Raw genomic sequence first — 15,238 nt, 5'->3', positions numbered from 1 at the left:
GTATGCAACCCATTCATCGCATGAACTTTGCCACCTGCCTGCATGGTGGCGTACCAATCGTTTTGAAATTGCGTGTTGCCTATCATTTATCCTTATAAATGAGCCTTCTTCTTTTCTCTGTTTTGTGGTTTTGTAATTTGCGTTCGAATAGTCCGAACACTACTGTAGATCATCAAATTACTGAATTTGAATTTATTATTGCTAAAGTTGACGTTGATGCAGTCAATAGTAAAGCCATATGATACAATAACTTCAATAAGAAATTGGAAGGATATAGACTCATTATGGAAGAGATTTTTTTTTGTGATTTAAGCCTATAGACATTTTTTCAACTTATGGATCCCCACTGTATCGAAATGGCCAATCAATCTTGTGGAAATATTGATAAATCGAGAGATAAATATCCTTGTTGTATCGTATGGACTCCAATACCTCTTTTGACATGGCTATTTCCTGTAATTGGCCACATGGGTATTGCTCTTTCTTCAGGCATTATTAGAGATTTTGCTGGACCTTACTATGTCTCCGAAGATAATATGGCTTTTGGACGACCAACTAAATATTGGCAATTGCACCCTTCATTAGCCCATGGAGGTATTAGGTACACTAATTGTTTATATCAAGTAACAAAGAGAAATTATCATTATGCTTCTACTCAAAAAAAAGAGGGTCTTTTAACAACAGATTTCATTGCAGTTGGAGTGTAATCATGATTTTATTTCTTTTTTTAGTGGATGGGATGCTGCTGTTACAGAAGCATCCGATATTTATAAGGGTCGAATGCATAACTTATTTTGTGATAATTGTCATTCTCATGTTGCAACTGCCCTTAACTTGATGCAGTATGACGATTCAACTAATTGGAATATGGTTAAGCTGACATTTTTAATGTTAATTCACGGCAAATACGTTTCATTTATGGGATTCCTTAAATCTTGGTTACCATTTGGAATTTTGGTTGCAATAACCATCATCATTGTTATGTTTTCTATGTAATATGCCAATTTCATTTTTGTTTTAATTTTATTAAATTTTGTATATAAATTTCAAAATTTATTTAGAATAGTAATATATAAATTAGAACCTTAAAATAGACATAATAGTTTTAATAAAAAAAAACAATATATTGTGCAATTAAACTAATTTTTGTTACAATCAATTATTCAAATACTTAATTCAGTTAAGAAAATTTGTATGGTAAGTGCTCCTGGTTGTTCCAAATGTAACTTGACCATCTTTTCATGAACTATACTACAAACAGTGCGGCAACTGTTGAACTGCAATCCAGACAAGAACATCAGCATTTTCTTTATGTCAATTGTTGAACATACAACTTCTTCAGCCTCATCATCACAGTTGTTTAAGGTTGGGATTTGACCCACTAAAAGAAAAATGAGTTATCTTTTTCCTTAAATATAATCACAGTTACAAACCAGCAAAACTTTCTACACTTAAATCGGGAAAATGGGCACTTAGGGTGACAATGTTTGTACTTATTTTTAGTGTCAACCTCCCAATTTTAGTTGCGCTAACTGTTAGACTATGACTCATAATTTTCATTCTTTCAACAATATTTTTCAATGCTTTTAAATTTGGCATATGTATTGTCACCTACAAAAAGATAAATACCATCGGTTAACATATCAGAATTGATTTTAAAGCATATTACATGAAAATCAGTAAATCTAGGCTCTTCATAATCAGACCAATGTTTTCTTGAAATTACTTCAACAGGAATATCGTGAACAACTTGTCTGTTTGTTTCCCCAGCCACCTAAAATTTTATATATTTGTATTTAATCTAATAATAATATTTATCGATTTAAAATTATTTAACATTAAAAAAAAAGGTACTTTTTGGGTCCTATTTGAATAAATAACTAGAAATGCATTATGCTACAGCGATGCTTAAATTTAATTAAATACCAATTCTATTTCTAATGTTAGGCATGGTGATTCCTTGTTAGTTAATTTTATTTTAAAAGTTTTCACGTCTTGTTTCAACATGGACAATGAACGGGCTAGTAAAACTAAAACGAATTTATATAATTAAAAATAATTTCATAGAAATATAAGCGGACTTACTTGTAGAAAATTCTAAATAAATTTCATTGTATTGTTCATTAACGCCTACAACATTGTATTCTTTAAAATAAAAGTTTACAGGCAATTCACACCACACTAGAGGTCTTCTAGGTCCTGATTCTTCTTCAGATATTATAAAATATACCCGTCTGGATGTTATTCTCATAACACATTCTTTTGAAAATTTTGATAAGCTAAGTGTTATATCTAAAACAAGTCTTTTTAATAAAAAATTAGTAATGCTATGATAAAACACTAAAACAGTGCCTACTCATAAAATCTCTCATTGCTGGAGTTTCTGTTATTAAAGCTCGAAACTTCATTTTAAACTACTTTTAATTGTTGTGTACACAAAATACACAATTTGAAATTATAACCATAACCTCATTTTTTACATTGGGTCATGGATAGTAATTTTTCTATTAGGTATATGTTTTGTGGTCATTTTTTCCCAAATAGAATAGATAGATTTAAACTCCTCCCTCAGGCGTGTGCAACATACCCAGACATATAGAGTGTACTCTATATCTCTGAACATACCAGGGGTTTACGAAAAATATATCTGACCAACTGATCCGAGCGCTGCTTACTTACGATCTAATCTAACCTCTTATCACTATCTACATGCAATAATTCTACAAATAAATGTGAAAAGTGGTACCTGTATGAATGTTCATCTACATCTACCATATCTAAATTGTTATTTAACATATTGCCATTTTTAATTTTTTTTCTACACAAGACAACTGAAAAGAACGAAACGAAGTTCATGTTTCATTCAACAGTCAACAAAACAATCTTTCTTTGTAACTTAACGAAACATCTGTTTTTAATTTTTTTTATTATACCTGTAAACAACACGCATGCGCAAATTTCAGATCATTCTTTAATCTAACAAATAAGCAAGGGCGACTAGAGCGCTCAGATTTTCTATAGATAGATAGATAGTTTATTTAGCTATTTTACACAAGTACATGGTTTATAGCAAGTCAATACAAGAAAACAAAAGGCATATCTGAGCATTGAGGTTGCATTTTCGTAGTGGGATTGATTCATCAGAGTGAATATTCGTAAGGCATTTTCTTGTTCCGACCACTCCGATACAATTATCGTAAACCCCTACTTTATCATAAGCTGACGATCCATTTTAAAATGATAAATTAACCGAAAGTAAAAATATTTAGGTTCTATTAATTAATCTAACATAACCTCTGGTTTGCATACATTACATTGTTTCCCAAACTTTCTTGTTTATATTTCATTTGCAAACTCCGCCCTATAAAGATGGAGTATAGGTTTATTTTTATTCTAGTTGAAAAAAAACTTGTGTAAGTTTTTTTTTGCATTTATGTTCTAATTATGGAGTTTATACAAGACAAGGAGTGAATACTCCGATACTCCGGAACTCCGATGCCGATGGGCCGCACCCAAGGATATTTATAATGTATTATAAATATCCTTTATCCTTGGGCCGCACCCACACATACGAATTCGGATGCCGTTTTATGACCTAAAGTAAATTTTAAGGAGTCGCCGTTGTAGCGCTGATGCACTGGAGCTGGAGAGTAATAACGGAAGCTGCTATTTCAACGTTAGACGCAGTACATAAGCAGAAGGACTTATTTAATATTTATTAATAAATTACTTCGTAAAAAATAAAAGTTACGTTTATATAAACTGTCGTAGGTATTTCCAGTTTTCGAGCGCCTTCGAAAATTCACCGAACTTTCGAATTAGGTTGGAAACCATGCTAAATTATCCCGAAGTAACACCCCTTTACGAAATAGGTCGCTCCAGACCAAATCCAGGAGCTTTCTATACTCCGACAAACATTCTGGCTAGCGCTAGCGTTCGGATTTCACCGAACTTTCCATATTTTGGGCGCTGCCGTTCATCGATCGTTCCCAACGACCCCCGACGTTCCGGATGGGTTCGATCGCACCGCTGCCATCCAATTCGACCGAATCAGCCTCCAAAAGGGCCGTATTCCTGATGGAAGCGTGGAAGCAAAGAAATCGACGATCTTTCCGCATATCGAGCCGCCGCCGCTAATCGATCATTCCCAGCGACCCCCAACGTTCCGGATGGACTCGATCGGACCGCCGCAACCCAATTCGACCGAATCAGCCTCCAAAAGTGCCGTATCTCCGATGGATCCGCGGCCAAGGGCCGATGAAGCAAAGAAATCGACGATCTTCCTGATTAGACGTCCCGAAGCCGCTCCAGAGGCGACCTGGTACCCGAAGCTGTCCGTCAATACGCCCTCACGGCGATCATTAACGCACCAAACCCTGGTAGCACAATCGTGTGCAATTCTAATTGTACAAGTTGTTTCAAGTTTACTTGAAATAGCCAAATTGTGTCAGATTGTTTTGTGTCTATTGCTGAAATTTATATCGTTTCTTATGCAAGATACTTTTACAATACTTGTATCAGACTTAACCAAAAGTACTTAAGTCCAAAGGGGTGAATTAGTATAAGTCAAGTACAATATGTCTTACTTAATTCTAATTAAGTCTGCAACATAGTCACTTGCTTTAATTTATTCTTTTGTGCTCAAGTGCCCTGAATCAAATCCATTGTAAGCTTTGATCAAGACAATTGTATAATGAATCTTGCAGTAAACCTGATGCTGATTTCGGCAGTAGATACACAGCAGTCTTGTATAAATGTCTTGTGCAAGATTTTGCTACCAGGGAAGTCATTTTCAGACCCTGCAACAGCACGCCCACCGAGCGCGTCCCGGAGCCGACGGCGAAATTTCCAGAATCCTTTCTGCGGAGAGATGCCAGTTCCACCACCAAAAGATGGGGAGACGCAATAAACATTTAATACACATTACTTTTATTGTTATTTCTTGTCCGAGTTATCAATCTTACCTCGCCAAAAAAGTTAGTCTTAAGGAGCATTGGTGCGACGCGAGAAGATACAATACCTCCGTCCCCAATAGCCATATCACCACGTGTACTCATTCAAGAGGCGGTGCCAACTGTCCACTTGTACTCATCAGGAGCCAGTGCGACACCGTTAACCTTTGGGTCAAGGTCAGCATTTTGCATAAACTCAAGTGCTAAAACTATAAAGTCCTCGTACTCGCACTGCTTTTTACAGAGTCCTCGTATTCGCATCAATTAAATTCAGTGCTAAAACTATAGAGTCACGTACTCGCAGTGCTACCCACAGACTTCCCAGTCAGTGCATACAGGGTCAGTCGATACCCTTGAACTTTGAACTCTTCACCTGCAATTGTAGAGAATTTGAACTCACCTTGTAATGGATGGACAAGTATTTAGATCGCACAACGTCCTCCACCAGTCCTTCCTTAGAGTCGTCCGACCAGGAGGTAGAGCGAGGATTGCCGTACGTTCGTTTACCCACCGTTTCTGCGGATGAGATTGGGGAGTCAACTGCGGGGTTGTCAGGACAAGTCGATATCCGAAAGGGGGCGAATCACTTCCCAACACCTCGGCCAACTATCGATCCTGACGAAATCGCCTCTACTAACTCCATTAAGGTTCTGAAGGAGGCCTCTGAACGGCAACAGCTGGCGTCCCAGGGACTTTCGCGGTGTGACGCGGAAACCCCTTATATGCAGTCAGAGGGGACCGATAATGCGACAAAATATTGTCACTTTAAATTTCTCGTGCATGTTTTTCATACTCTACTTCATAAACTTCACAAAACATATGATACACTCTACTTAATCAACGCCACCTTTACGCCTGAGGTCCCGCAAAGCGCCTACACCGGCCACGATTGTGGTCGGGGACCATTTTCACGAGACTGCCCAGGCCTACAGAGATAATGAACAAAGAGGGATAGTAGTAATAATACTAATTTTCAGAACCCTAATCCCATGTAGACGCCGACAATCAGCATTTTTGAAAAATGCAAATTTTCTCGATCCAGCCCGGACCACGCACAGGCCGTCCGGCAAAGCACACATCACCAGAGCACGAGGAAAACTACATATCGAGTTATATTTCTCAAAAAAATATAATTTCGAGCTCAACCCTCCTACACAGCTGTTACGCTGCCATACATTCAGGCTCAGCTCAAAGTTGCCATTTAGCCCAGTGCGTACAAAGACACTGATATTCAGACAATATAAGGTATCAGACCTGACAGTGCTCACACAAACATAGTTCAACCATAAGACAGGGTTTAGTCGAAAACCGGTTACAAAAAATCATTTTAAATTATACAAACTTTTATAAACTCGTTTAAAACAAAGTGCATATGCCCAATGTGCGTCTTAGACCCAAACAAATTAGAGCCTGGATCATTATCCCAAAGCCAAGCCAAATATCGTCAACAATGGAGGAAGAGTGACAGTCTCCGCGGCATCTATCTATAACGTCCGTTGTGGTTGGTGTTTAGGGGGGAGACGTCCAAGATACTTCCTTACCGGCGAGCGGGCGACTAATTAGTGATGGGAGATTTCGAGTGAAAAATCGAGTGGTACTCGATTATTGAGATCACTCGAGATATCTCGAGATGTTTACTCCCACCACTCGAGTGATTATTACCCTACGGTTGCACCATACTGCAAATAGTCACTGATTGCGTAACCGTTTTTTTAGAATAAAACGAAAAAGTGGTTAGGTTTTGAAGTGCTTTTTTTTTTTTTTTTTAGCTACGCTTATAAGTAATATATGACTAATACAAACATATTTGTGCGCCGCTGGGATGAAAACGACCAATATCTCGTATCTCGAGTGATCACTCGATTATTAGAAGTACTCGATTACCGATAACTCGATTATCAAAATTGGTCGATTATGCCCATCACTACGACTAATCTCTAGAGCTGGGTCGCTCATGAACGACTCGCACGAATGTGCCGGCACATAATCTTGTGCTGTGAACGAACGACTCGCAACGAAGGAGCTAATCGTTCATCGTTCATACCGGCACCAAATCTGTGACCGGCACTGAGCGAGCAATGAACATTGAACGAGCCGAGAGCCGAGCTGGATTGTTTCACTCCAGCTCCAGAGTCAGAGGTAAATACCACGACTCACGATTGGACTACATATGTGTATGTGTGAATTCTCCATATAACGTTGACTGATTATCACGACAGAAATATAGTTTAGGAATAAGTGAGCCGCAAATGTAAAAATAAATGTTTATTATTAGAATACTGTAGAATATTTTAATAGGACATGTAATTGTTTAAAACTGCAATAAATTATTATCAGGATATTAAAAATAGAATAAAGTTTATTTCTCCTAGGCATAAATAAACGGAAAAATAATTAAATTAACAAAATCATCTCAAATGCAGTTATAGGTAATAGTTAAAAAAATGTTTGCAAATTATGTAGATACATATTACAAATTTAATTTAAAAATATAATTTTAAAGACTTTCACCTTGTAAACTACTTCGTTTAGCAGTAACAATTTGCCCTGCTTTGGAAAAAATCCTCTCACACGGAACAGATGATGCTATGACATGTAATAAATAAGAGTTGTTAAATTATATAGAAAATAATAATAGAGAGAAATTGTTTTTTTTAGGTGGTTTTCTTAGTTCTAAAAAAAAGAACATAAAATCGATTAGCCATCCTTATATATGAAGGCGAAGGAAGGTGTAAAGAATAAGGTCATTTGTAATAAACACGATTTTGTTACTTGTCAAAGCATTTTCTGAATAAGTGCAACCTCCCACCAGTTGCGCATATTAGGCACAGCCACAACTCGAAAGAGCAGGAGTGAGCAATAGACGAGTGTTTACTTGAGCAATTGTCAGCATAGTCAACATTCAACATCTTGCACGTGTCGTTCAAATGAACGACTCGCATTGAACGGCACACTTAAATGAGTTGTGCCGCACGTGCCGACACATCCAAAATGAACGAGCGACCCAGCTCCACTAATCTCCCAGCACGGCAGGTAAAAATGGAACCGGTGCCAAACGCTTCATCCGATCCCATTTAAGAGGGTCTACGACTCTCTCAACATGCTTAGAGGTAATGATGATAAGCCAAAGTAGCAGCCAATTATAGCGTTCCACTACATTGCGCTCAACGTGGTACTACATGTAAATACATGTACATTTCACAACTAAAATTTACCTGTCAATGCAAGTAATTGCGCGATCGCGCTACTAATTAATAACAGAAAGCGATGAAAAAAATGGTGTTCAAGTATACACCCTTCTATTATTTATCGTTGTTTTCAGATGTGTTCAGCAAACTATTGCTTATCGATTCGTCTTCGATATGTTATTCTGAATGCAGCTATAGTTATTCCATTAGAAACATTTATGAAATACAGTGTGTCCAAGATAAGGATGGGATATCATTAGAATCTAGGAAACGGTAAGAGATACGGGGTGGCTCAAATTAGAAAAAAGTTCTATTTTTTTATACCTAACAATATGCCGTTTAGAAAATTTTAAAATTCCGGGTAGTTCCGAAGATATCCGGAAAAACCCGAAATTTATCGGTTTATTTTTTATGGCTTTATTTAAAAACGAATTTTAAAATAAATTGCATATTTACACTGCCACTTTTTTCGCTCTATCCAATGGAGTAAAAATTTTTGCAATCCGACGTTTCGTCTTCGAGGGGTCATCATCAGGTTAATTTTTTTAAATACGTCGCTGCTACTTTTATGACAAGATCTAAAGTCATTTTTAATTCTGTAATGTAATCTGTAATTCTGTCTGTATTGTAATCGCTTACAGGCCCGGTCTGGCCAGGTCGGGCAGTCGGCAAAACCCGACTTATTTTGGAAGATAGGTCCCAAAACGACTAACGAGGCGCCAAAAGTATAAGAAAATTTTTTGTAAATTCTTGAGATATAGCCACCGTAAATTGAAAAGAAATGGGAACTAACACAAATTTTATTATTTTGCCCTATACCCCTATAAAGAGTGTACCTACAGGAAAGAAAGAGAGAAATAAATATATATTCCAAGCTGTAAGCCCTTTAGACTATATCTCCTTTATCTATAAGCCGTAGGCTTGAAGGAAAAATGAGAGAAATTAATATCTCCCAAACTGTAAGTCTTTTAACCTTATAATAACCCTTTACCCTATAGCCGTTTGTTATGTACTCGGAAGAAAAAATGAGAATATAAATAATAACCGAGAGCTTTAAAATTTTTTAAAGCCCTCGAACTATGTCCAAACTATTATTGATTTTCTTTATCCTGTATCCTGGGTCGATAGGTTACCTATATTAATATAATTTTATATAATTTTAAAACCAATAATAGTTTGGACGTAGCCTATAGAGCTATAGCATAAATAAAATCTGTGAAAGCGGCATGAGTACTGCAGTGGTAAGTATACTTATATTCCTACAGATAGCGGCATAGCGCTTGAAATGAGCTTTAATTTGAACTNAAAATTTTTTAAAGCCCTCGGACTATGTCCAAACTATTATTGATTTCCTGTATCCTGGGTCGATAGGTTTAAGTTTATTACCTATATTAATATAATTTTATATAATTTTAAAACCAATAATAGTTTGGACGTAGCCTATAGAGCTATAGCATAAATAAAATCTGTGAAAGCGGCATGAGTACTGCAGTGGTAAGTATACTTATATTCCTACAGATAGCGGCATAGCGCTTGAAATGAGCTTTAATTTGAATTGAAAATAGATATTCGTAGATTGTACTGGAGCCGGAGAAATGGCGATTCAAAGTCACCTATCCCAATGAGTTTATTTCTATTAAAAAAAAATATTTAAAAACAGAATAAGTACTGCAAGGATATTAAAAGTATATTTTTAATATTTTACAGATGGTGCTTGAAATACCTAATAAGCTTTAATTTGAGCTACAAATAGATGGGAGAGTTTGCCTTGCAAGCTCGACCCAGATGGCAGCATGTAAATAGCTTAATCAATTTATAAATTAAAATTTGAATGAAATTTTTATTACATAAAAATCGTATAGACAAACTTATTTTTGCAAAGGTAATGAAATCACCTTGTAAAGAAACTTGCAGGTATAAATGCAACAAAAAAATAAATGCAGAAGCTAGAAAAGTCATTTTTGACGAATTTTGGAACCTTGGAGATCATACTCGGCAGTGGGATTTTCTTGTAAGGTGCGTGACATAACGAGAAAAAAAAAACAGGTTACTGTACTTAATAAATATTCCAGAAGGAATTTCTCTCGCAGTTATAAGTGTGTCATTGACAACAATGAGAAACAAATTTGCAAAACGATGTTCTTAAATACGCTTGAAATTTCTGAAACAGTTGTAAGCACAGCTTTGCAAAAAATTGGTGAAGGTGGTACTGTAGAATGGGACATAAGAGGAAAACATAACACTAGACCGCATAAGAACCCGGATGCTCTAATATAATAAAAAACATTATGAAGCACATAAAACTTTTTCCACTTACGCCTTCTCATTATACACGAAAAAACTCAAAACGAATGTACTTGGAAGAAGGTTTGAGTATTTCACGAATGCACATAATGTATTTAGAATATGCAAAACAACAAAAATGGGATGCAGTAGCTACACTCAGACAATATATACAGGGATACTCTTAATTCGAAATTTAATATAGCTTTCTTTAAGCTAAAATAAGATCAGTGTTCCGTGTGTAGTGCCTATAAGATTACAGATCCCGAGAAAAGAACAGAAAAAGTGGAAGATGATTGTAATAATCATAATTTAAACAAAATCGCGGTTCGAAATCTGAAAGACATTGATAAAGAATTTTCGAAAAATAATAAATCTCTAATAATAACATACTTTAATTTGCAGGTGTTAGTAACGCCCAAGTCAGAAGTTAAAGATTTTTATTATAAAAGTAAAATCACAACATACAACTTTACAATTTATGATTTAGGTAGTAATCAAGGCTATTGCTATGTATGGCATGAGCAAATATCGAAGAGAGGACCGGATGAAATTGGAAGTTGTTTATGGATCTTTTTAAAAAGTGTTAAAGACAATGGCATACGAAAGGTCATTCTTTATTCTGACAATTGCGGTGGCCAAAACCGTAATCGTTTTGTTTTTGCGATGTTTGCTTATGCATCAATGACTTTGGATTTGGAAATAACACACCGTTTTTTTTAAATTGGCCACACGCAGAATGAAACTGACAGCATGGATGCTATGATTGAAGTTGCAAAAAACGTCGTCATTCTGCTATATACACTCCTGATAGTCCTGATCAGTGGATTAGTCTAATAAAAATGACCAAAGTTACTGCCCCACAGTATAAAGTAAAAGAAATGTCTCAAGAAGATTTTGTAACTTTTAAACCAATGGTAAAGAAACAAAACTGGAAAAAAGATATTACTAGAGAGGCTGTAAAAATCAACAAAATCAGAGAAATCCACTGCAATCCAAAGTCTCCCAATACAGTATTTTTTGTGTATAATTTTGGAGAAAATCATAAAGAACTAGACTTACAAACAAAAAACACGTAAACGCGAAAAATATCAATTTCCAAGATTGTATCAAAGTTTGCTGCCAATTGATGGTAAAAAATTAAGCGGTCTTTTGGGTATGTGTAAGGCTAATTTGATACCACCGATATATCATGGATTTTACAATTCCCTTCGGCCTACTAGTAAGACTGACCACCAGGAAGAAAGTAATATTGACCAAGAAGACTCTGAATCGTAATAAATATTCCTTTTATGTCATTCTTGATTATTAACAATAATTTTTTTATCTAAAAATAGAAAAAGTTTAATTTTTCTGTACCTTATTAGTATAGCAAGTTGTTTCTCAATAAAAATTTTGTCGACGAAAACTAGTAACGCATTTAAAATCCATTTTTTTCTTATCCTAAACTATTTTATTTAAATCATCAATAATTAATTAAGACCTAAACAATAATTACTTCGTTAAAGAAGAACGATTTAGCTTTTGTAATAAAAAAAATAACGAACATTTTTATTTTCTCAACTATTCAAATGCAGTTATCTCAGTATAACCAAATTTGAGATACGACAGTTTTCCTTAGGGGAGTCGATATGGACCCTAATAACGGACAAAACCAAATAGGCCCCGATTTCGATTTTTCCCGACGGCCCCTGAAAGAGCCAGACCGGGCCTGATCGCTTAAGGAAGTTTTTAGCTTGTCTTAGCTATCATTTAAAATTTTTCCTAAGTACGGTTCTGAACGGTTTCAAAATATCTATTGGAGGAAGTCATAATAGTATAAAAGTCAATACAACACAAAATATCCAATAATAGTAATATCATCTAATTCACAATTAAAAATGATTTTAGATTTTGTCATAAAAATACCAGCGAAGTATTTAAAAAAATTAACCGGATTGCAAAAATTTTGACTTCATTGGATAGAGCGAAAAAAGTGGCATTGTAAATATGCAATTGTTAGCACCCTGTATATCCACTGAGATGTTTATTAGATGACGGACGAGTGTTTATGCAGGTGTGTGTCCAATGATGCCACTCTGGTATGTGTTGCCATCATAGTTGTAAGTTGAAAGCGATGTTTATATATTATGTAGGAAAAAGGGATAAGGGATAGGAGTCTGTAGAATGATTGTAAAGAGAGCAGACGTTTAATATTCAATAAATATTGTTTACAGTTTTATTTATACGTTTGATTATTATTCAACCCTAAGGCATTACAGTTCAGGTGTGGGGTGAATTACACGTACAACGAATATTCTATGGTAAATAAACAATTAGTTTGTGTAAGCAAATCATTGCGATGTCGCGGACACCGGAACGTTAACCGGTAAGTGATACTGATGATAGTGAATGTGAAAGTTCTCCGCGAAAATCGCTGGAAAAGATGCAAGTGTTGAACGCCAACAAAACGCGACAAAGCATCAATCCAGATCTCGGACACGACAAACAGGAAAATCACGTAGACAGGTGTCAAAACGCTATACAGGATCGACTCCGAAAAGTTCGCCGCCACGTAAGGTATCACGTATACAAGGAGATAATGAATGTTTAACAATATTAGAACTACTTGTGGAAACACTTGTGCGTACAGGTAAATCAGGTGCTTCAGAGAATTCATCCCCAAATGCGTGTGATGATACGAAAAAGGCTAAAATATTACCGCGAGAAGATTGTGTACCACAGTTTGATCCTAATACGAACATTTATTTCATGCAAGCAAGATTGCGCGATTTAGCAAAAACATGGTACGACAATCTCATTGATTATGACTACAACTCAAATGAATGGATGAAACTTCTTCAACGTGCTTTCCCAAAACATGTAGATTATGCAAGTGCCGTACGACGGTTGCTACAGAGGGAAAAGTTCCCTCAGGAGGACATGGTAACGTATTACTACAGCAGAATGGATTTGTTGCAAGCGTCAACGCCGACCTCAAGATAACAAATGTATCAACTGTTCACAGAGAGGAAATCTTTCGAAAAATTGTCCTTTACCACGAAACGAAAATAATGTAAAATCTGCAAACGTCTAGGCCATGACACCGACAATTGTGTACGACGAACAAAATGAGACTATACAAACTTTAATACGGTATTAACAACTACTGAAATTAAGCCGACAATGGGCGTTAAACAAAAGTTGTACTTTGTTGATTGTTCGGTAAACGGAAAGGTTGTAAATGGATATATACGTGTATGTATATATACACGAGCAACGAAGCTGTTCTCTACGACAAGATGTTGCTGAACAATTAGGAATCGAAACCAGACCAAGTATTACGTTAATTAGAGGATATGCAGGTGGAAGTGTAAGTGTTATTGGATCAGCCACTGTGGCCCTTGAAAGTCAAGAGGTCAAAATAACGGTAGAAGTACTTGTGGTGCCAAGTCACGTGCAACATATCCCTATACTCGTGGGACAGCCATATATTAATCATCCTAACGTAGTGATGGTAGTTAACGGCGATCTAGTGAAATTGTATAACAAATCAGACGCTGATTTATTAAAATTAGGTGTTTGTAACAAAGATAGGAAAATTCCTATCTGGGCTAAAAAGGCTACGGTGATACCACCAAAATTTGTGGGTTATGTGAATGTCACAACCTATGACGAATACAATGGAACCGCTTATGTAGAAGCTATAACGCGTAGTTTCGAGAGGAGCCGTTGTGTCCTTCAACCACAAAATGGAGTGCTATTGATTGCAAATACTGCAGACTTTGCACTTAATTTGAAAGCAGGTCCAGTTCTAGTTCGAGCCGATGAATGTGTTGCCGAAAAAACAAGTGGATAACGATAATGAGGTAAGCGTTTGTAATGTTAAAATGCAATCCGATTATAAGCAATTTCAGGAAAATGATTTGAACGTAGATGTACAGGTGCCGCGCGAAATTAAATTGAAATTATTGCAACTTGTCAATAAATATAGAAAAACTTTCTCTAAAAGTCTGCGGAATTGGAGACCACTCATTTAACCAAAATGAAAATTTATTTAAACGATGATTGACCCGTCACGTATAGACCTTACAGGCTACCACATAGTCAAAGACAAAAAGTTAAAACGATGATACAAAACGGCATTATACGTGATTCTATGTCATTGTGCGCCAGTCCAATTCGATGTAATGAACCTTTTTTTTTATTTTCGGGATTTCATTTATATTTTAGTAATGAACTTATTTTATTTTGCTCCCGGTGTATTATAATTGTTTGGCGCACCGCGATTTTGCACAGTCGCCGTTTCAACGGCTGAAGTTGCACACGGCACTACCAGCCGTTCTGTATAAAAGCAACGGAGTCACCTACACCAGGCAGTGCTTAGTAGGTCTTTCCACGGCACTCAACCCTCCTCTGGGTGTCCTAACCAGAGCGTTTAGCAGGTCTCTTCCGCGGCGCTCAAGGTAAGGTACACACCTGGACTCCGACTCCGGGTACTTAGCAGGTCTTTCCGCGGTACCTGACGTCTACCTCGCGGCCGACTCCGGGTGTTTAGCAGGTCTTTCCGCGACACTCGGCGTTGTCACCGTCAGGACATCCGTATTGCCTTCGTGACAATAGGTATCCCGATGTTTTTGTTATTTATATGGGTAGGGTATTATTGTTAATATTATATGTGTTTATAGACTGCGATTTATTTTAGAAAATAAAAGTTTTATTGATACCAAGTCTTGTAATATTCCCGAACCTTGGAAAACACTTCTCCACCGAGTGAACCGGACTGTGACTGTACTAGTTCGGCGTCTGAGACCGAACCTCGAAAGTACATCACAT

General features: G+C 36.4%; 2 protein-coding genes across 3 annotated transcripts; one reads left to right on the top strand and one right to left on the bottom strand.

Annotated features, from left to right (window-relative positions):
• The first annotated feature begins 116 nt into the window (after nucleotides 1-116).
• Nucleotides 117-1,056, top strand: LOC108914347 (transmembrane protein 222). The gene is made up of 2 exons (XM_018720142.1): nucleotides 117-601; nucleotides 732-1,056. Exons 1-2 carry the CDS (start codon nucleotides 336-338, stop codon nucleotides 994-996), a joined length of 531 nt encoding a protein of 176 aa, XP_018575658.1. The 5' UTR covers nucleotides 117-335; the 3' UTR covers nucleotides 997-1,056.
• A 37-nt stretch (nucleotides 1,057-1,093) lies between these two features.
• On the bottom strand, nucleotides 1,094-2,455 carry LOC108914346 (checkpoint protein HUS1). Of its 2 annotated transcripts, none has more exons than XM_018720141.1 (6): nucleotides 2,357-2,455; nucleotides 2,086-2,292; nucleotides 1,927-2,030; nucleotides 1,670-1,774; nucleotides 1,434-1,611; nucleotides 1,094-1,381 (listed from the first exon to the last, which is right to left on the bottom strand). In XM_018720141.1, exons 1-6 carry the CDS (start codon nucleotides 2,406-2,408, stop codon nucleotides 1,164-1,166), a joined length of 864 nt encoding a protein of 287 aa, XP_018575657.1. In that variant the 5' UTR covers nucleotides 2,409-2,455; the 3' UTR covers nucleotides 1,094-1,163. The 2 variants fall into 2 exon arrangements, with proteins under 2 accessions (XP_018575657.1, XP_023311397.1); XM_023455629.1 differs by having other exon boundaries at nucleotides 2,086-2,303; nucleotides 2,357-2,444.
• Nucleotides 2,456-15,238: the final 12,783 nt, after the last annotated feature.

This window comes from Anoplophora glabripennis, unplaced genomic scaffold (genome assembly GCF_000390285.2).
Source record: "Anoplophora glabripennis isolate ALB-LARVAE unplaced genomic scaffold, Agla_2.0 scaffold807, whole genome shotgun sequence".
Taxonomy (NCBI): Eukaryota; Metazoa; Arthropoda; class Insecta; order Coleoptera; family Cerambycidae; genus Anoplophora; species Anoplophora glabripennis.
This window is presented reverse-complemented; position numbering and strand designations above follow the sequence as displayed.

Coding starts and splice junctions, on each gene's coding strand:
- LOC108914347 (XM_018720142.1), top strand. CDS start 336: ATGGATCCCCACTGTATCGAAATGGCCAATCAATCTTGTGGAAATATT. Junction 602..731: donor TTAGCCCATGGAGGTATTAG/GTACACTAATTG, acceptor TTCTTTTTTTAG/TGGATGGGATGCTGCTGTTA.
- LOC108914346 (XM_018720141.1), bottom strand. CDS start 2,408: ATGAAGTTTCGAGCTTTAATAACAGAAACTCCAGCAATGAGAGATTTT. Junction 1,775..1,926: donor TAACATTAGAAATAGAATTG/GTATTTAATTAA, acceptor ATAAAATTTTAG/GTGGCTGGGGAAACAAACAG. Junction 1,612..1,669: donor CTAGATTTACTGATTTTCAT/GTAATATGCTTT, acceptor ATCTTTTTGTAG/GTGACAATACATATGCCAAA.